General features: G+C 43.4%; 1 protein-coding gene across 1 annotated transcript in view; it reads right to left on the reverse strand.

Moving 5' to 3' along the window:
• Nucleotides 1-1062: 1062 nt before the first annotated feature.
• Nucleotides 1063-22332, reverse strand: part of INO80 (INO80 complex ATPase subunit) — a 129802-nt gene continuing 108532 nt past the window's right edge. The window contains exons 29-36 of the mRNA XM_077880663.1: nucleotides 19418-19490; nucleotides 10914-11072; nucleotides 10190-10292; nucleotides 8748-8836; nucleotides 6125-6280; nucleotides 5660-5819; nucleotides 4764-4979; nucleotides 1063-2678 (exon numbers count right to left, since the gene is read on the reverse strand). Of these exons, the coding sequence (XP_077736789.1) occupies nucleotides 2461-2678; nucleotides 4764-4979; nucleotides 5660-5819; nucleotides 6125-6280; nucleotides 8748-8836; nucleotides 10190-10292; nucleotides 10914-11072; nucleotides 19418-19490 (1174 nt within the window). The 3' untranslated portion in view covers nucleotides 1063-2460. The remainder of the gene's footprint in view (nucleotides 2679-4763; nucleotides 4980-5659; nucleotides 5820-6124; nucleotides 6281-8747; nucleotides 8837-10189; nucleotides 10293-10913; nucleotides 11073-19417; nucleotides 19491-22332) is intronic.

Consider the following 22332-nt stretch of genomic DNA (forward strand, 5'->3'; position numbering starts at 1 on the left):
TTGTTGTGACTACAAGCACAGTGGCGATGATAAGAAAGCATGGTTAACTGGGAAACTGGCATTGGTCTGTTCTGTGTGAGGCCTTGGTCAAGTTTACCAGCAGGGAAAACAAGACCCAGTGTACAGGACAATGCTACCAGAGATCAACAAAATGAAGAAAAGGCTGACCCTGTGACTGGATGAGCAGCCACTACTCAGGAGCCAGCCCACTCCAATCAAGGGTATACGGGGTGAGCCAAGGCTCGCGAGGCCATGCAGCCAGCACACTTGGGAACAGCACGAGCCCTGCTCAAAGGTGACGCAAGAGTATGTGTTTTCACTCAATCAGAGAAACACCAACTGCCAGTCTAGGCTGGGAACCTGCTCTTTTACCAAATGATGGGACAGCTAAGTTTACAAAGTGTGGATGTCTTTGGAATCATTGCAACACATTTCACTATTTTCGTTCATGATTCTTACAAGCCTAGCTAACTTTGCGAACACTAAATTCCATTCAGTTTGTGCGTTTCCGCTGCCTTAACTGACCCACAGTGTAGTGTACCAGAACTGCCAAGGGGCTGGTTTCTGGCATTTATACACACATTTGTGTACACACACCACAGTTTTAGAAATTGGGACCAAACTAGTTCCTATTAGTTGGGGATCTGATACATTACACATTGCCAGGATCATCTCTCACTTGTGGTTTTTGGAGAAAGAGCCTGTCAGTCTTAAATAGATTACCCTATAAAACTATCCTGACGATAGGCCAGGCCAAGCCATCCTCACCAGCGTCTTAGGGTCTAGGTCCTGAGTCATCAAAATGAGTTCACACCCCCAGGGCTTTGGCCTTGGCTTGCCAGGCACTGGTCAGATCTCTTCTCTGATGGCTACAGGCAAAATCCTAAACCCAATTAAAAATGCCACCGAGGAAATGCCCACGGAGCGCTCCTCGTCCCAATGACGACTGGTCCTCTCACCACAGGAATGATGTGGGGGCTGTTTCCACTTTACCCTGCCACATTCCTGTAAGAACCCTACTATGTCCCCGAGAGGCAGCTGCAAAGACCACAGACACCCTGATTTACATAAAATTATCTCACTCCATTTTATTTAAGATTCTTTTCTCCAGTTAGTAAAAGAAAGATGTGTCTCTCTTTATACATATGTACAAGTTCAGTTATAAAAATAGACAGCACATTCAAAGAGAAAAAAGGCTTGGCATTTTTCTGATTCCCTCTAAATAGCATCTGTACACAAGAGTCTGGGTTTGGGCAGGGGAATCTTAATGATTTAAATTAAATGATTCCCCTACCACCCCTACTCCAAAAAAAAAAAAAAAAAAAAAGTTTTAAAAATCAATCTGTCTAAACTCAATTCCGCGATTTTCAGGTGTGCAAATTAGAGGCTGGCCTGCCCAGAAGCACCTGCTCCACCAGGGACATCAGGCTGGGGGCAGGTAGACACACCTCCCATGCAACCACCACCCTGTGCCTCTCTCGGGGGTGGGGAAGCAAGCTCAGGCGGGTGGTGCTGGGGCTGGGAGGGTCGGTGCTGAGCTTTCCCCTTTCTCCATCCTCTCTGCCTCACTTCTGCTTCCCTTCCTTTCTCAGTGCAATACAGACAGTGCATACAGCCAAGCAGGGGGCCGAAGGGCAGGGGTGGGGAGACTGTGCATTCAGGAAGGGCAAGGGGAGTCTGCAAGAGGGGCAGTGAGGATGTCCTGCTGATTGAGGTGGCTCCTGGTCTCTTAACTGGCTTCTGGGAGTCCCGGGGTGGAAGCTTGCTGCTATGGTTGCTGGTGGGACCTGAAGGTTCTCTGGCGTGAACCATGCAGGACAGGAGGAAATGCTGGGAAAACAAGTGCCTCCAGGCATACCTCCTCTAGCCTCTGTCACCCTCACAAGCCACTAACCTTCTCGTGCTCACTGATCTCTTCAGTGCTGATACTCTGGCAAATGGGGTCTGGAGACTTGGGGAGCTGCCCAAAGACCGAGGATGCCAGATACATGATTTCCTCCCTTCCTAGCTCTACAGGAAATCACAGCCCTAAAGAGATGTCTCCACTGTGGAAAGTTCTCCACAGCACTTGCAGAACCTCTGCAAGGGACATGGCCAGAGCCCAAGAGTAGAATGGGGATAGAGACTGTGTGCCTGAGCATCTAAAGGGGGGGTCTCTGTCAGCCCCTTTCCCAGTGCGAGGTTTAAGATGTGGCTGTCAAGCTCACTTGAGATGCTGCAAGGCTGATCTCTGTTCTTGGGCCTTCTTCCTAATAGGTCCCCCAAAGCATTCCTCTTGAGACACAGGTGAAAAAAGTGCTCACACCGACCACCTGCTTGTCCTTCCCTTGCTGCAACTGGTCATCTCAGCCCTCTGACATGGGATGTAAGATGCTGCACTGGGCAAGCCATCCAAAGACCATTTGTAGGCCAGGACACTAGCCCCTGGTTTGGTTGAAGGAAGCTAGAGGATCCAGGTGGTTATCGTCCTCCAGAGGGGTTGGTGCCTTTGCCCTGTTTTCGGACCAGGGAGTCTGGGGCTAGGCTGCTGGTCAAGTGGAGGCTCTTGGGAGTCCCAGGAACATTATTTCCTTTGCTCAAAGGGGAACTCAAGGGAGAAGAGGCGCTTGAAGGTCCAAAGTCAGCAAGGCCAGCAGGCCGAACAAGAGACGTCTGCAGAGGACTGCTGGCAGAGATTCCTGTTGGTTTGGAGAAAGAGAAGAGTATAAGCATCAGGCCTGTCTGAGTCACCCCAATGCCTGACCTTGGTTACTGGAGTCTGGGATGGAGGGGAGGTTGTGGGGAACCCCTCCCATTCCTTGCCAACTTCATCTTAGTACATTTGCTTGTTCCCTTATCAACTGTCTTTTCTGTAAGAGGGATGTGTTTTTCAGGGAAAAACGATACCTACCCAGCCTTCTTCCCATCACCTCAGCCACAAGGAGAAAGATGTCATGCTGGTGCTCAAGGACAGAGCACACTGTTATATAACATGGGGAAGCCAGGGCTGCAGGATGGTGTGTATCTTCTTAGGCACTAATGTATTTTCTTACGTGTTCCTTCTTCCTTCTTGAGATACCACTTGTGATTAGCTACCTCCTTTTTTTTTTTTTTAAGATTTTATTTATTTATTCATGAGAGACACACAGAGAGAGGGAGAGACACAGGCAGAGGGAGAAGCAGGCTCCCTGCAGGGAGCCCGATGTGGAACTTGATCTCCAGACCCAGGGATCATGTCCCGAGCCAAAGGCAGATGTTCAATGGCTGAGATACCCAGATGTCCCAGCTACCTCCTCCTTCACTTCACAAGATGTCCTCTATTCCCCAAGCTCTGCTGTGTCAAAGATCCAGTTCAAACTGCTCCATAGTAATGGCTCCCAGGGTGACAACTCTTTCTTCCTTGTAAAAGCCAAATCCACTGATACCTGATAAACACTGTCTAATATGCTTCAACTGTTTCTTGCAGACTGGTTTGACTTTCCTGAAGAAACATACTAACCACTTAGTGGGCACAAACTCTCTCTTCCCATCTCTGAATCAGTGCCTTCCCTGGCTTTTCCATTCCCAGTTACCAAGCATCGTGGATTTTTCTTGTGACACTCTGCCCCTGTTGCCTCCTTCACCCCTCCTGCCCCTTCTTAGACCAGATTTCCAGGAGAAAGCCTGATGGGTGTCTTGCTCTGCCCGTCCTCGGGCGAGACCCTGCCACAGCAGCCTTGACTGCTGGTGTGATTGTTTTTCAAGGATGTGAAGAGCTGACTAAAGGTTAAGAAATGCTGTACACAGCTATTATACCTCATATTTGTTGAATGAATAAATGAAAGCCAAGATTCCTGCCACAGGAGGAAGGGGAGAGGGACTAACCCTTACTAAACACTTTCTATCCAGTAATGAGCATACCTGCTACACACCACTATCAGCTAAATACCAAGCCCAGGCTGTCAATGTGGAAAGAGATCAGTAAATGGTGCTCCCCTTCTTACCACTCGCAGTTCTCCTACAGGCTACGCTTATAATCATCCTCCATATGTCATGCTCACAGCCACCTCCCCTCTCAAACTTTCCAGAGCCCCTCATCACACACCTGATAAGCTCTTGTCCATCAGGTCCTGCCCTGTCTTTCCATTCTTGACTCCTACTACTCCTCTAGAGCACAGCCTGACCGACCTGCTTGGTGACCCCAGATATACCCAATCCTTTGTCATCCTTCTCCTTCTTTCTGAATTATAGCCTGAATTACTTTATCTTCAGGTCCATGGTTTCTCTGTCTGCTGAGCTACAGCTACAATTCAGGCCTCCAATTAAGGCCTCCCCTCTTCTGTCATTCAGTATACGAATACTGACAGCTCCCCCTTCTCACTTCTATTACACACTCCAGAGTGGGGTCCATGTGTTCTACTCTTCCGCACACAGCACAGGTGATGGTAAATATCGACTATGCTAGCCTGGATTACTGAAATATAATTACTGAAATGCATATCTTGGAAAAAAAACATCAGTTCTCTAAGCAGGAAGAGATGTGATTGTTTAAAGTAGTGCAGTCCAGAAATTCAGCTCTTTTTTCATCGCTACTTCTACTTTGATGGTGAAACTATACTAAGTCACAAGCGCAAGGGCAGGAGTGCTCAGCACACAAGCAGAATCCAATGTGGCCTCTGGGAAGGAGCTTCCTAGCCTAGCGCGTGCCCTACCTGCTCTCTGGGCAGAACACGCCACAGAACTTCCAGACTGTCCCCATCAGAATGGAGCCTGCAGCTCACCCATGCCCCCTTGGGCCTCCGCACCTTTAGACACATTGTACCCGTATGCAGCATAGGCGGCGGCGGAGGCTGCTGCAGCCCCTGCTTTGGCTCCTGCCATTGCGGCAGCGCTGCCTGCAGTGGACTTCCGGCTTCGGCCTTTCCCTGCTCCTTTGGCTGTGCTTCCTGAACCTTTGGGGCGGCCTCGGCTTCGAGCTGAGTGACCACGTCCTGCGGCTGGCATTTCCTGAATGGAAATTCCTGTGGGAACAAATGGGCCAAGAGGGAAAAGAAAAGTCAATCTCTTCACATGTTAACAGAATCTTCCCCAGACAGGGAAGACTGGCTCTAGGGGTGTTTCAGGACTCCCAGGGAGGGAGCCACAAAGTTAGTAAGAATTCTGAACAGCTCAAACAGCCTGACTCCTTAAGCTGCTTTTCATTCTAGAAGAGTGGTTCCATTACTCCTAAATTTGTTCTTTCAACTGGTTCATTGCTAAATGAACCCCAGGGGTGTGCTGCCTGTAATTTACCTGTGTATTTCAATGAGCTCCTGCCCTGAAGAGTCAAATTACTCCCAAGTTTTAAAGCTAGAGGGCCTCAAGAAATAGTAGCAACACTGGGCCCCAAAGAACAAAGTGAGGAAAAGCCCAGAGAAGCAAATTTTAATTAAAAACTAGCAAAAATAAAGGTGAAATATGAAAGATAGTGCTGACTAGAAAACAAAGTTTGAAATCTTTATAAATTTGTTTCTCCTTTTCACTTGACAGGACTACTGAAAGAATAAGCCTATCAATTCTCCTCTTTACTCCCCTCCACCCTTCTTTACAGACAGTAGAAAAAAAAAAAATCCATGATCTTAAAAGGAATTAGGACTTCATCTATGCTACTCCCGAGGCAGTGGACCAGGCCCAAACTGTACGAGACCACAGAGCCACTCACCATTCACGGTGTCTGAAACAGAGCCCGTTATGGAAGCAGGAGAGTTGGTGGCCCGAGACTGGGGGGCTGAGGAGGCTGGGTCATCCACAATGACCAGCATATCACTGCTGCTCTCGTCGGGGGGGATAGAGCCAGTGTGTAGCTCACTGCTGATGGAGATCTGGAGGAGGAAGGGTTAAGATCACCACCATTCCTAATGCCCATAGCCCATGCCCCTCATACCCATGTGAGAACGTGCTTCTCAGGCTGCATCACTATTTCCTTCTCCTGGTTGGCTTCATTCCAGAGGGTGGGATCCCCTGCTTTGGCTTCAGAGAAGCCAGCCTGTCCTCATTTCCCTTTCTCCTTATGGATTCCATGTGCAGCCCCCTTCCCCAAGGCAGGAGAACTCCAGGAGAAGCAAAGGCTATGAGGTTAGAACATGTTCTCCACTGATGGCATGAAGGCATCTAAAAGGAACCTCACCTCACTGAAAGGGCTGGGCATGGCTGAGTCCACGCTAATGAAGGAGTCGTCCCCGTCAGCGGAGAGATTGGAGTTATCAGCCGAGGGAACAAATGGAATCACTAGATTCACACCCTCCTTTCTCCTCTTCCCATCCAATTCATCTTCCTTTTTCTTCTGGGAACACACAAATCAAAAAATAGGGAAAAAGCATGAAGATAGGCACCAAAAGAAAAGTGGGGTTGGAAAAGAGAGGACAGAAATCTGACTCTTTATAAACTTCCAGTTTTTTTTTTTTTTCCAATTAGCATATTTTAAGAAGAAAAAACTCCTAAGGAAGGAGGAAAGGAACAGCTAAAGAAGACTTTCTATTCCAGTAACACAGAGCTGAGAGGCAGGACAGTCACACCAGATCAGAGCTGCACCAAGCCGGACCTGGACCCATGAGGGGCAAGCTGCACAGTCAGCTTCCAACATGTCTGAGCTGTAACACTCATGGAGGGGAACTGATTCACCCCTACAAGAGGGAGGCCCAGTGCCTTTACTGTATTTTCTGCACATCTGTTTTTACTCTGCCTCTTTAAATATGCATAAGGAGAACAAAGGTTCTCATCATACCCAAGACATAATGGGCTGCTTTTGTCATTATTTTCTGTTTACATGTAAATGCTTATGGGTTGAGCTACATTAAGCAGGTCTAGAACCAAGTTCAGTAGGGCTCTGTCACAGTTTAAGGACCTGAAATTGTAGACTGTGCTCAGAAAACTCTGGGAATCACATCCACTCACTGCATCTAATTGCATTTGTATCCATTCTTATATTAGGGTTAATACCTTTGTGTAGTTTCTACTACCACTGGGTATTTATCTGAAACTTCTTTACTCAGAAAAGGGATGGATTCTTTTTTTTTTTTTTTTTTTAAGATTTTATTTATTTACTCATGAGAGAGAGAGAGAGAGAGAGACAGACAGACAAGCAGAGGGAGAAGCAGGCTCCATGCAGGGAGCCTGACGTGGGACTTGATCCTGGGTCTCCAGGATCATACCCTGGGCCAAAGGTAGCACTAAACCGCTGGGCCACCGGGGCTGCCCTAGGGATGGATTCTGATGCAAACTTAGTAAACCCTACAATGTCCCATATTAGAAAGCCACCTTTTCTTTTTTTGATGTTGTTTCTGAATATTAAAGCTATTTTAAGGGAAACCTGGGTGGCTCAGTGGTTGAGCATCTGCCTTTGGCTCAGGGCATGATCCCGGAGTCCCGGAATTGAGTCCCGCATCGGGTTCCTTGCATGGAGCCTGCTTCTCTCACCGCCTCTGTCTCTCTCTGGGTCTCTCACGAATAAATAAATAAAATATTAAAAAAAAATAAAACTATTTTAATTCTAAATAGTAGTAAGTAAGTACGTAAGTAGTAAGTTAGAGATTTGAGGGTGGAGTCATAGTTCCTGGATTTTTCATTTTTCAGAGCATCCTTCAGGTTAGAGATAGTTCTACTTAGCAGAGGGGGTGAATTTTATAAAAGGAAGAGTTGGTGTATCTACTGGAAGATGACCAAATAATATAGACAAGTTCCTAGGCTGCTGACCATAATAAGGTCATATGGCCAAAGGGACAAGGGACATGAGGCCCAGTACAAGCTTGGAGAAGGGGAAGAGAAGTCAACCTCCACTTAAGACAGAATCAATTTTAACATGTGGCCAGGCAATATGCTTCACACAAACCAAACAGTCCAGAGAAATGAAGCATGGACAACTGTTGGGTGAGGATCCAGAGTTATCAACATGCCTGAAGCTCATGGTAGCTATCTTGTTCAAGACCAGGGGCCCAATTAGGGCTGATAAAGCTAGGAAGGGCAGCACAACCCAAAGTTAGGCTAAAACCACCAGAAAAAATTAGGAAGTACTCTCTCTGAAGGTGGTAAAGTGGTTTCTAACCAACAATCCTTCAGTGTTAGGTCTGAGAACCCAGTCAGAACCAATGGGCTGACTCCTAAAACAAAAAAAAATCCTGAAGGCCTCACTTTGATTTATTGTCAATAAGGACCAGGAGTATGGATCGCTAAAATCAAACTCTGGTAGAAACAACAAGGTAGGGAGAGATGTAAGGGGAACTACATCCCACTTTGTAGCTGACCTGGTGAGATCAAGTGGGAAATGTCAGATGGGAGACAAAAAACAGCTCAAATCTTTGGTATAGAGAAAAAGAGATGAGCAGACTGGCCAGTGATTTCTTTTTCCAATGATAGAGTACACACACTGAATGGAATAGTAGCAGAATTAAGGTAGGATTGGATATAATGATCTCTTAGGCCCTTTCTCAGATTCTATGGGATCTTATAAATCTGATAATGTGAGATCCATCTTATCCACATTTAGCCTTATACTTTGCAACAACCCTGACAAATGGTTTCCATAATCACGTGGGATCACAGACAGGGTAGGTCTATGTAGGGACTACTGGTCTACCAAGGCTGCATTTCTCCTGATCAAATGTCATTCAGTATAGAACTGTTACTTACCACAGACAGCCGGAGCAGGGTTATCAACCAGTAACCAAGATGACAAGCCATGTACCCAAAGACTTTCTTGTAAACACAGCCCCGCCCCCCGTTGGTCTCTGCTGGGTACCCAAAGCTTGAGATACCTTCTCTGCATACTTTTCCCGCTTGCGCTTGCGCTCTTTGACTCGGTTGGTTTCCTCCTGCTGCCGTTTCTCTTCTTGCCGCAGTCTCACTATCAAGAAAATTAAAGGAAAGAAAGATCTGATGAAGTACTAGTGGTAATCATAATGCTCACTCTCTGAAATTAAGGTGGCCGAACCCTCTGATATTTATGTTCTAGGGCAGGACTTCTGTCTAAGGCAGGTACTGGTGGTTTTTTAACTTGGAGAGGGAACAAAGTTCTTGGATTCTTAACAGTTTCTGGTTCAAACCATCATTCAGTTTAACTGTCATGGCCTGTTCCTTGCCTGTATTCTTTCCCTTTTATTTTCAGCCTTTTAATATCTCTGCACTGCACAAATCAAGTATGGTTGTAGACTCCTGAAAGGGTTTTAGAAGGTGGTGGCAAATATGATCACTGTGAGAAAGGACCTTCATCATATTTCCTGATGTGATGCCATGACATCCTCTGGGGCTCACAAGGTCATTCTGAAACCAATTATTCTCAAAAACCAGGAACTCATGGGACAAGTGCTACAACAGTGTGTTTCTCCAACCTCTCCATAAAAACACTTCTTTGGGCAGAACAAAGTAAATTCATTACTGCCGAGAACTTCCCTGTGGCAAATTTATTCAAAGTCACAGTACTTTTAAAATACACTGGAGTTTAACCTTCTACTCTTTAACACATTCTTTTTTTTTTTTTTTAAGATTTTATTTATTCATCAGAGAGAGAGAGAGAGAGGCAGAGACATAGGCAGAGGGAGAAGTGGGCTCCTTGTAGGGAGCCCAATGCGGGACTCGATCCTGGACCCCAGGATCATGCCCTGAGCCGAAGACAGATGCTCAACCGCTGAGCCACCGGGCGTTCCCCCCACTTATTTATTTATTTATTTATTTATTTATTTATTTATTTATTTATTTATTGAATTTTTATTTATTTATGATAGTCACAGAGAGAGAGAGAGAGAGAGAGGCAGAGACATAGGCAGAGGGAGAAGCAGGCTCCATGCACCGGGAGCCCGACGTGGGATTCGATCCCGGGTCTCCAGGATCGCGCCCTGGGCCAAAGGCAGGCACTAAACCGCTGCGCCACCCAGGGATCCCCCCCCTTTATTTTTTAAAGATTTTATTTTTATTTGCCCCAGAGAGGGCAGACATAGGCAGAGGGAGAAGCAGGCTCTCTGTGGGGATCCAATGAGGGACTTGATCCCAGAATCCCGGGATAAAAACCGAGCCAAAGGCAGAGGCTCAACCACTGAGCCATGGTTATTAACATAAAAAATGTTTTTCCCCAAATATGGTCTTTGGCTTTGCCTACCCCTGGCACGTAGCCCAGGGCCCCTATCATTTTTAAAGGGGTGGGGCTAGATAAAAATCTCTTGTAGGGAGGAGAGAGCTTTAGTAAGAGGTTTAGAGTACATACATTTCTTCTCCAGTTCTTCATCATCTAGAAGAAGACTAACCACTTCTTTGGGTTTCAAGGTATCTGGTTTGAAGTTTCCACCAGAAATCACCATCCGCTGAATCTACACGAAGCAGATCAAAATATCACCACCAAAGAACCATTTCCTTATGGCTAATATCCAGAAAGAAGGAAATATTTTTCCCAGTCTGCTCCTCTGGCACCTTGATTCCCTATTTCTTCTCAATCATCTCACTGGCTCATCCAATTATTTGTCCAACAGAAAGAATAATGAGAACTACTTTTACTTGTAACTGCTAATTGATAGCTAGAAGATCCAATAATACTGAAATCAAGATTAAAAGAACAAACCCCCAAATATAATCAGTTCTTTGGAAACCAGAAAATTTGCCATACAGCTTAGAGGCTATCAAATCAAGAGTACTAGGATGAGAGCTCAAATGTCATTCCCTCTTCCCCTGAATTGGAAAGTATGTGAAGTAGGAGAGCCATGACTGGTATTGAGCCCCACACGAACAACAGCCCAATCTAGGCTGTAGACACCATTCAGATAGAAAAGGAATGAAGAATGAACAGCCAGGGCAGTATAGGACTTGATTTTATTTTCTATTCAGAAGAAGTTTTCACCCCTTCTTGATCCATGGAAGGCAAGAGTCTTAGCCCAGTAAATGTGGTTGGACTTTCCAGTTTCTCCTCTATAGTACTTCCTCTGCCTGGCGCTTACCTCACTCTTCTCCTTGGCTCGCTGTAGAATGCGTTCTTCAATGGTGCCTTTACAGATGAGCCGGTATACAGTAACCTGCTTTGTCTGCCCCAAACGGTGGGCCCTGTCCATGGCCTGCTGGTCCACAGTGGGGTTCCAGTCGCTATCATAAAAAATCACCTGTACAGGCAGGACAAGAATACAGCAAAGACTGAGACACTCTTACAGCAAAACCAGGAATTCTGAAGGTAACCTGGCCACCTGTTATTTGTAGTTTGATGTCAGATTTTTTCCTAGAATATTAAGACGAGCAGATACCCTCTCATAAAATCCAAGCCATTCCTTCATTGCCCTGGGCAAAAAGACATACCCTAAGCTTTTTTCCCCCAGGATTTTCATTTAAAAATAGGGAACAGCAATAATATTAATAGTTAACCCTTAGTGCTTACTATTTGCCAGTCACCGTTCTAGTTGCTCTAGTGTATGAACTCACTTAAATCCCACAATCATTATGATTTAGGTACTATTAAGACGCCCATTTTATAGGTGAGGAAAGTGAGGCACATAGGAATTACAGAATTTATCCAAGGTCAGAGAGCCTAAGTAAGTGGTAGGCCTACAAAGTGGGGGATATAAGCCAAGCCTTTTCTCTCTCTCTCTTTTTAAGTTTTTATTTATTTATTTATTTATTTATTTATTTATTTATTTAAGCAATCTCTACCCCCAACGTGAAACTCAAACTCACAACCCCAAAATCAAAAGTTACATGCTGGGCAGCCCCGGTGGTGCAGCGGTTTGGCGCCGCCTGCAGCCTGGGGTGTGATCCTGGAGACCCGGGATCGAGTCCCATGTCGGGCTCCCTGCATGGAGCCTGCTTCTCCCTCTCCCTGTGTCTCTGCTTCTCTCTCTGTTTATGAATAAATAAATAAAATCTTAAAAAAAAAAAAAAAAAGTTACATGCTCTTCCAACTGAGCCAACCAGGCATCCCTGAAAGCCTTCTCTTTCACACAGCCTACTTTGCTAAGGGAGAGGAATGGCTTTCCCAGTATTCTCCGGCCCATATTTTCTATTCCTTAAATTCAGCAAAGAAGTGTTAAAGGGCCTCCTGGAAGCTACTTTTAGTTTGTTAAGCAACAAACATAAACAACAATGTACTCTCCTCTTCTCTACCCCACAAGTGATCCTATGGTCAACAGATTCCTGGGTCCTCAGCCCTGAGGCTGCCATAGAATATAGGGGACTTCTTGAAAGAAAACTAGTTCCAAATGGTGCTCATCTCTCTCTGTCCTCATTCATATTCAAGCAAGTCACCAAATCCAGCCACTGCTGCTTCAGAAATGAATCTCTCCTTTTTACAGTCCCACTGTCTCTGTCCTGCACTGGGCCTCATCACCTACGCCTGGCTTGCTCTGTCAGACCAGCAGGCTTTTTAGAGATCAGTCCTTCTCTTCTTCAGTGTACTTGGGGTACTGCTGTAGGCCACTCCATCTCCCTGCCAGTTAATGTGGTAACACACCAAGTCCAAATTCCCCTCAATAATCAGGCCCTGCTATACTGAGCCAACTTTATTTCTATTCTTTTCTATAATAAACATGCCCCTTCCCTTTTCTCAGATAAGTCTCCTCAGGGTTCCTCACTCATGTTTTGTCTGCACCACTTTTTGCTCAAGCTGTTTTTCTGACCTGGAGTCCCTCAATTTTTCTCTGTTGGTCCTTTATGGTTCAATTAAAGCTTCCCATTTTCAGGAAGGCCTCCCTGATTTCTCCTGCCTCTAACAATGTCCCTTTCCCCTATTCCTCATGGTTTCTTCCTAGAAATAATAATGGTTAAAATCTGTTCAGCACTTACAATATATCTGGCACTACTGTGCATACATATCTCACTAAATTTTCTCAAAAACCTTGTGTATTTCCTTTATTTTACCAATCAGGAAGAGACAGGAGTCCTAACAGTCTCCCTCCATAACCTGCACTATTAACAATACCTTGCCTATCCTGGTCCAAGTTCTCACTTAATCACAGACTATCTTCTATGGGTGGCTAGGTAATTCATGTGTATTATTTTAAAAATCTCCCTATCTAGGGCAGCCTGGGTGGCTCAGCAGTTTAGCGCTGCCTTCAGCCCAGGGCATGATCCTGGAGACCCAGGATCGAGTCCCACATCAGGTGCCCTGCATGGAGCCTGCTTCTCCCTCTGCCTGTCTCTCTGTCTCTAATAAATAAATAAAAAATCTAAAAAAAAAAAAAAAAAAAATCTCCCTATCTACTCATATTGAAGGACAGACAGCACCCATACCTACAAAGCAGAATTCCACAAATACTAGCCAATTGATACTAGAATCTCTAAGGGGACTGATCATCACTAGATCAAGCCAAAAATGTAAACTGAGTGATTCACTCCAAAGTAATTTATTTGTTCTTTCATTTAAAATTGGACACAATTTTATTCTCTGCAGAATTCAGACTTTGAGTGAAGATGGACAAAAGGCGTCTGCATTTTCAACATTCTTGCCTATAACAGTAAAACCCCCACTGGCTCTTTCTTATGCTGCTCCTTTTGTCTTGCTTTTATGTGAGGTATAATCTCACAATTTTTAGCATCAGTCAGAATCCTTGGGGAGAAAATTACCAACTGCCTCCCAAAGAAAAAAAAAGTCACTGGGAAAACTTACTGCTAATCCATAGTGGTCCACAGATTTAGGATTTTGAAGTACACAATGTTTGCCATTTGTAGAGGAGCAGAGCAAATCTGACCATAGGATATTTTGGAGATTCAATAGGATATGCAAAATTCTAGAAAATCTACTTTGAACTTTCAGAGAGAACAGGATGGGAAGACAGAGTTAATGAAAAGGAGGCCTCCAATTGGACTGGGGAGAAACACTACCTACCCAACACACCTAAAATGACTACTACTAGAAAATGACAGCTGATGTCCCATCTAAAAGATTGTACCTTTAGTTAGTTACCTGAGCCTGAGGCAATGGTTCAGTAGGAATTTGTAATGGGAAGTTCTATATTATGAATCATTTCATGGGTGCTTCCTTAACATTTACATTTTTTCCTGGAAGACTCAGTGGCAACCAGACCTGATTCAACTTGTTTTTTTTATTTTTTTATTTTTTAGCTCATAAAAGGTAAATTACAGCTAAGGAGACAGGTCTGCAATTTAACTTCAAGACAACCCCCATATTTAGTGGCTAATTATCATTTAAGTGGGTTAAAAGAGGTAGGGAATTTGTGAGGACTAGAATAAAATAAGATTCTATTAAGAAAACTATGTATCCGGGGGAAAAAAAAAAAGAGTATGGATATGTATAAGCTAGTAAGTTACAACAAGAATGAGAGAACTAAAAACCAAGCCAGACAGATAGCTATTATCTAACCTGACAATGAAATGAACACTGAAATCAACCAGGACATGAACTGGGGGCAGTGAGGAGAGTGCAACGGGAGACAATGCCCACTATGGTGGGAAAAAAATGACACTGAGATTTGGTAATCAGGTTTATGGAGCTCAGTGAGACATTCTAGAGAAAAACAAATAACAATTAAAGGATAAGAACAACTAACTTAGCCAGGAAAGATTAAAGCAAGTCAATGCATGGCCACAAAGCACAGCCCAGCAATGACTAAGGGGAAATATATTAATAGCACCTTCATGAAGTTGTACATGCCAAGCTGGACAGCCATGGGGGGAAGAGGGAGGTGAGAGCTAAGAGGGGGTGGAGGCCTCCGGCTTTACAGGTCACTGAGAGGGAGCTTCATGGGATGAGGGAGTGAACTACGAAACAGGAAAATTTTGAGAGGAACAATTGGAAAAAGGTGGACCAATACTTGGAGGGTAAAACTCGCATTCAAGAGAATGAGTGGAACCTCAGTTCCTTGGGAGGGCTGAACTGTCTGTCCCATGTTGTCTCAGGGGACACATAGGATCACACTTCTACCAAGAGAGAAAAAAGCTCCTCCTCTCTCTACATTTGAGTATTTAGTACAGGTCTGACACAGGGACAAAACAGTGCAGTTTGTAATAACCCCTCACTAAACACAGTCAAATGCACAGTCAAATTCCCTACTTTAGGAAGAATATACAAAAACAAAACCAGGCAGTACGAGGCCATTAATCACATGGTAAAATCATGTTTTTACTAACAGAGTGGGCCAGAGTCCACTGTTTACAAATATATGTCTATATATGCATTTTCAATCATAAGACATTAAGTTTTTCCTGACATTTAGGCTGACTAACCTCTTCCTTGTCCATAAATGGTTCTGGGGAATCTTCCAAAGCTAAATAAATCTCAGGACAAAGGAAGAATGCCAGGCAAGCAGTTAAGCCTATTGTTTCTCTAAACACAAACACACACACACACACACACACACACACACACACACACACACGCACTTTAACTTCACACAAAAGAACCTAGAAACTCAGTCTTGTCTCAGTTTACTGAGAAGTATTCCAGGAGGTTCTAATTTACAAGTGATTCCTCAAGCTTTCCCCTCAAAATTAAATGTAAATTATTTTGGAACTGGGAACTCAGAATATTCAGCCTTTCTCTCTAGCCCCTAGGATGAAAAGGAATTCCTACTTCAACTTCTCTAGCTATGGGTTAGGCCTAGTTGGGTTCTTTGTGGGTGGCAGGAACTCCTAACCTCCACCGGGCAAATTATGTGTACACTGGAAGCAGAATTCAGGATCTCCTCACTCAAATCTGTTTTTTTTTTTTTTTTTTTTTTTTGGCCATGTAAATAAATGGCTAGAACCATGCCTTTTTTTTCCTCCAAGACTTACTTATTTGAGAGAGAGAGTATGCGTGAACAAAGGGAGAAGGCGGAAGAGAGAGACATGGACCCTACTCGCCTTGAGCAGACCTCGAGATCATGACCTGAGTTGAAAACCAGAGTTGGAAGCTCAAAGCACTGAGCCACCCAGGTGCCCTAAAAACTTTTCCTTAAGAAACCACAGATCAAACCTGAGATAGGCAGACTGAGAAGGGAAATACATTTTAATCACATGAATTTATGCTAGACTTCCCAGGTAACCTTACCCAGCCTCATGGCCTTAAATATCTAGGACCTAATGATTCCAAGAGGACATCTTCAGCTTCAATCTTTTTTTCTTTTTTAGAGAGAGGATGCATGCATGTGTGCATGAGTAGCGGTGGAAAGGAGGGGCAGAGGGAGATTTTCAAGCAGGCTTCATTGCTCAGCATGGAGCCCGATCTCAAGAGCTGAGATTATGACCTGAGCCATAATGAAATGAAGAGTTGGATGCTCAATCAACTGAGCCACCCAAGTGCCCCTGGACTCAATTTTTCTACTGAACTCCAGACCCTGCAGCCTGGGTGACCCCCTTAAGTGTTTACTAAGAATCCTGAACTGAATACACCCCAAACCAAACTCTTGATTTCTCTCAAATCCATTCCTCTCTGTATCTTCCCCTTAATTGGTAACTGATGTCTCCATCATTGCAGCTGCCTAGGTCAAACACCTTGAAGTTTTGACACCTCCTACACTTCCCACATCTAATGTAGTAGCAAATCCTACCTCCCATGCCTAATTAAAAAAAAAAAATTTTTCCTATTTATTTATTCACAAGAGACAGAGACAGAGAGAAAGAGAGAGAGGCAGAGACACAGGCAGAGGGAGAAGCAGGCTCCACGCAGGGAGCCCAATGTGGGACTCAATCCCAGGTCTCCAGGATCACACCCTGGGCTGAAGGCGGCACTAAACCGCTGAGCCACCAGGGCTGCACCATGCCTCCTAATTACATGCAAATTCCTATTATTTCTCCCCACCTCCACTGCTTCAAACCTTGTCCAAATCACCATCACCTTGTGTCTAACTCCCTTTTTTTTTTTTTGTGTGTGTGTGGTTTTGTGCATCTAACTCCTAACTGAACTTTCTGCTTCTACCTTTCTCCTTGTAGATCTTCCCATCTCATTCCCCAAAGCCAGAGGGACACATTTAAAACCCAAGCCAAATCATATTACCACTCTGTTCCAATTCTTCCAGTGGCCTCCCATCTCATCTGTTTCACAACACTTATCTGACAACTTCTCCCCCTCATCCTTTCTATTCCACCTACAAAGGGCTGCTCTCTATGGCCTGATCATGCCAAGCATGTTCTCGCCTCAGGGCTTTGCATTTATCTCTTCTGCCTGGAATGCTCTTCTTTATGCCTGATATATGCTTGGCTTGCTTCCTCACTTTCTTCAGATCTTGGCTCAAGTGTCACTTTATCAGAGAAGCTACACTAGCACATATAAAACAACCCCTGATCATGAATGGGGTTTTGAAGAACAGAGAGAAGTTTACCAGGTGGAAGAGGTGCTGAACAAACAGTTCATGCAACAGTGTAATACAGTATGGTATGTTCAGGCACAAAAAGTCAATCATTATTTCTGGAACATAAATTTTGGAAGGTGGGAGAAATCTGGTGATTAGACTGTAAAGGATAAAGACCACAAAATGAAAGCCTTGTATGCCATGTAAAGGAGCTTATCCTTTATCTTGTAAGATGATGGAGATTCCCTGAGAGTTTTAGGCAAAGGGAGTGGCATGGTTAATAAAGAGGGCATAAATGAACCAAGAGAATAAATATGGGGCTAGGAGCTGCAACTGGAGTCAAAAAGAGAAAGTGACGACTCTGGTACTCACATTGAGGGTATGAATAAGTTAGGACTGTATGAGATACTTAAAAAAAAAAAAAAATAGAGCCGAGAACTAAGAAGTAAAGAAAGCCAGATTTCTGCTATCTGATGTGATACGAAGTGAACCACCATGTCAGAGAACTTACAAGAACACACTTAACACCCATTACAACCTGCCGGAAGCTGATGATGTACATGTTAGATCCAACATCTACCCAGTTAGGCTTTCAGCAGTCCTCAGGCCCTGGAGCCTTGTCCAAACCTGGTTAACTGGTTGATGAACGTTATATGCCAAAGAAGGTAACAGCTGAGTCCTGTGGTTGATATGCTACTTAGTGACATTATAGAATCTGCTCTTCTTTCTTGTACTGAAGCTCTAGGTACAGTAGTTAGTAAGGAGAGAGTGGACACAGCCTTGGAGTGGAGACTAGGCTCTAGTTCTAGCTCTGCAGCTTGTGAGTCTATTCAGGCCTCTTCTCCCTTGTACCTCATTTCTCCATAACTCTCCAGGGCTTGCATCCTCCTCCCATTTCTGGGAATTTTCATGCTATTTCACAGAGAAGCACTGCAACAGCCACATAAAATGACATTTTTAGAATCATACTTTCTACAATTTCCCACATATGTATTCTTATGTCTCAAGGTCACTGAAATTGTTATTAAATATATTTGAACACTGGGAATAATTTTGAGATTCAAAAGGAATGCTCTTTTCCATTTCAGTCAACTTAAGTATTCTTCCAAGGAGATTGGGTATGAAAGGATAGCTCATTTGATACAATGTCTTTGTTTTTTTTTTAAGATTTTATTTATTTATTTGACAGAGAGAGAGAGAATAGAAGCAGGAGGAATAGTAGGCAGAGGGAGAGGGAGAAGCACGCTCTCCACCAAGCAGAGAGCTGGATATAGGGCTCCATCCCAGGACCCTTGGACCATGACTTGAGCCAAAGCAGACGCTTAACTGAGCCACGCAGGTGCCCCATTTTTTTTTTTTAAGGTTTTATTTATTTATTCATGAGAGACATACAGAGAGAGAGAGGCAGAGTCACAGGCAGAGAGAGAAGCAGGCTCCATGCAGGGAGCCCGACGTGGGACTTGATCGCAGGATTCCAGGATCATGCTCTGGGCCGAAGGCAGATGCTCAACCGCTGAGCCACCCAGGTGTCCCCCATTTTTATTTTTTAAATTACCAATTTCATTGCTCTCCAAACACCTTTTGAAATTTGGGGTAAAAAAGGAATTTTTCCCATGGTAGAATAAAGCATAAGAGCAATAAAACAATCATTTCTGATTTGTTCAGTTATGGCTCCTAAAAAAGAAATTGTCAATCCAGGCAGATTAAGTCAATTTATGTACTGATATACTCCAACTGTTTTAAGAACAGTATCAGGGCAGCCTGGGTGGCTTAGCGGTTTAGCGCCGCCTTCAGCCCAGGGCTGGAGACCCGGGATCAAATCCCACCTCAGGCTCCCTGCATGGAGCCTGCTTCTCCCTCTGCCTGTGTCTCTGCCTCTCTCTTTGTGTCTCTCATAAATAAATAAATAAATAAATAAATAAATAAATAAATAAACAAACAAACAAACAAACAAATAAAATCTTAAAAAAAAAAAGGAACAGTTTCAGACACATAGCATTCACTAAATCTTTGTTGAATGAATGTGTAAGAAACATATTCTAAGAGAATGGACAGAAAAGTCCAAAAGGAAAGTTAAAATGTCCTAGTTCCAGCCAAAATGCAACTATTGTCTTTTAACATAACGAGGCAAAGAAATAAAAAGTGTGACACAAAGCAAAGGGTAATACCAACTGAACAACATTTATAGTAGAAAACTTGCATATCTGGTATATTGTGCTCTCATTACTTACTGTATCTGCAGCAGTGAGATTGATACCCAGTCCTCCAGCTCGTGTGCTTAGCAGGAACACAAAGATGTCATTCCTATAGAAAAGGGAAGAAGATACATTAAGAGGGAATTCTTTTTTTTTTTTTTTTTTTAAGAGGGAATTCTAAAAGAGAAAAACGGCATGTCACAAAAGATGGATTTCTGAAAACAAATAGTGTCTAGGACTAGAAAGGGATATCCAGGCCTGATCCACATTTCTTGACACATTGTACCAAGGTGCTCTGATGTTAAAATGAAACCATGGCTGTCATCTAAATTTGCAGATATACTTCTGCTGCACACTAATACTGATTGATAGGCAATATAATTATAAACACGTAGCAAATATAACAGAAAAATGTTATCATGGAAGTAATCACATAACAGTCATAGTTCAAACAAGCCAAACCATTCTTCACACAGAAGGGACAAAAAGCAGTATTCCCTGGGAATTCCCCATTAGTTCCTGGGAACTAATGATTACAATTCCCAAGCACTCATTTTTCAGATGAATAAAGTCAGTTCCAGAAAAATGACCCAGAGGTCAGGACTAAGACCCAGGTTATGATTTCTATGTATTAAGGTAAACTTAGGATCAATCTATGAAGACATGCTGGAATTAAAGCATTTTTTAATGAATGGCAACATAGCTCTGATGACAGAGTTGTTTCAGTTTCCCTTGACATCCTTTGTCCTTTTAACAAAAGCCAGAATTACAACTAAACCAGTAGGTCCCACTGTCACTCATTCACACAACAAAAATTTATTTACTGAATACCTTCTAGGAACAAAGGTCATGCCAAAACACAGAGAGCAGGTTTGGACTACAAGATTTATCTACGTACAAACATACAATTATGGGCTCAGTTTGAACCCAATTCTTCATATATTTTAAGATTCTCTTACGTTTTCATGTTCCTGCCACTCAAGATCATTTTCCAGAACATTTCAGAGACAAAGGAACTGCATTATACTAGTTAGCAAACTTTACAGTCCTTTATTTTATTTATTTATTTTTTAAATTTTTTTATTTATTTATGATAGTCACAGAGAGAGAGAGAGAGAGAGGCAGAGACACAGGCAGAGGGAGAAGCAGGCTCCATGCACCGGGAGCCCGACGTGGGATTCGATCCCGGGTCTCCAGGATCGCGCCCTGGGCCAAAGGCAGGCGCTAAACCGCTGCGCCACCCAGGGATCCCCTTTACAGTCCTTTAAATCAAGCTGCTAATCTCTTTTCTTCAGGACTAAAATGATGAGTACAACTAGAAATTAATTTAGACCAGTGTTATTCAAATTGCAGGTCACACCTATTACTGGTCATGAAATCAGTTTGGTAGATCTGGACATTAAGAGAGCAAATTAAAGACAGGAATAGAATAGATTAGAAAATATTTTAATACAGGGGGACCTGGCTGGCTAAGTTGGAAGAACATACAACTCAAGTTTCAGATATGGCATAGAGGTACTAAATCCCAACGTAAAATGAATTTTATTTTGCTGGTTCATACCCCATTAAAGAAAAAAAAAGAAAGAAAGGAAATACAGTGATATCAAGATGTTCTCATCTCTTGATGCTGTTCTTCCTTGGTAAGTCATTTGACTGCTGAAGCTCTGTTGTTTCCTGGACTGTAAAATGATGATGCTCCGAATATAGCTGAAGTGACTAAGTGATGACACATCAACAGTAAACATGAGTATCAGTGAAGGAACTATTTTGAAAGAAGCCTCCTGGTTAATCACAAAGCTGTATTGGTCCTCGTAGAAATCTGTCCATTATTTGCATTTAGTTAAATACCAGGTTCCCAGAGGCAGGAATGGTAACAAAGTCTGTCTACGAGCCTGTTACAAGGCCAGATTCCAAAAGCTCTATACTCCCACTGAAATTCTACTAGTTTATCCTTGATTTTATCAAGTTTAGTATTTCATAATTTTATTTATTTACTTTATAAAATGTTCTCTTTTATAGTCAACATATATAGGGCAAACCAAAAAGTTAAAAGGTATATGCTAGTTTGCAAACACATTTTCCTATAGATATGAAATAATGTAAATGGAAGTTGACACCTTACAGCCCAGAGGAGGGTATCTGACCACAGTGAGGTTGCAAAGTGAGGCTGCAAATAAAAACTGATTCAGCTTTCCAGGGCTATATTAATCTCTACCGAAAAATCCTTCCCTCTCTGACCCTGAGAAGACTGCTCCTCCTCATACTTCTCTCCAATACCTGTGTGAGAGCAGATGGAACCACCCAATCAATGGTTAGGATTCTTCATAATTAAGTCGAGAGCCTGAGCAAGGTGTGGGGGTAGGGGATGGGAGATGAGACAAGGAGGGAGGTAGAAAGCAGTTGGAAACTGCAATATAAGGAAGGGTGGAGGCAGGGATGCCTGGGTAGCTCAGTTGGTTAAGTGTCTGATTTGATCTCAGGGTCTTGAGTTCAAGCCTGTTTTGTTGTTTTTGTTTTAAAGGGGTAAAGGCAGAAAGATAGGTCAATTCCATTGTCTGGATAGCCAGAGACAAGTCCCCAGATATGGCAATCACTTACAAACAGGGACCATGTAGAGAAAAAATAATGAAGGGAATTTGGGTAAAAATAAATCAGTAGCCAAACTTAGAAATTGTAACAGTAGAAGACATTTTTTTTTTTTTTTGGTATTAACTTTGTATTGAGAAGAATGCCTTTTTTTAAAATTTTTTTAAAATTTTATTTATGATAGTCACACAGAGAGAGAGAGAGAGGCAGAGACATGCCTTTTTAAAAAAATTTTATTTATGATAGTCACACACAGAGAGAGAGAGGCAGAGACATAGGCAGAGGGAGAAGCAGGCTCCATGCACCGGGAGCCCGACGTGGGATTCGATCCTGGGTCTCCAGGATCGCGCCCTGGGCCAAAGGCA

The sequence above is a fragment of the Canis aureus genome, chromosome 32 (assembly GCF_053574225.1).
Source record: "Canis aureus isolate CA01 chromosome 32, VMU_Caureus_v.1.0, whole genome shotgun sequence".
NCBI classification, from domain to species: domain Eukaryota; kingdom Metazoa; phylum Chordata; class Mammalia; order Carnivora; family Canidae; genus Canis; species Canis aureus.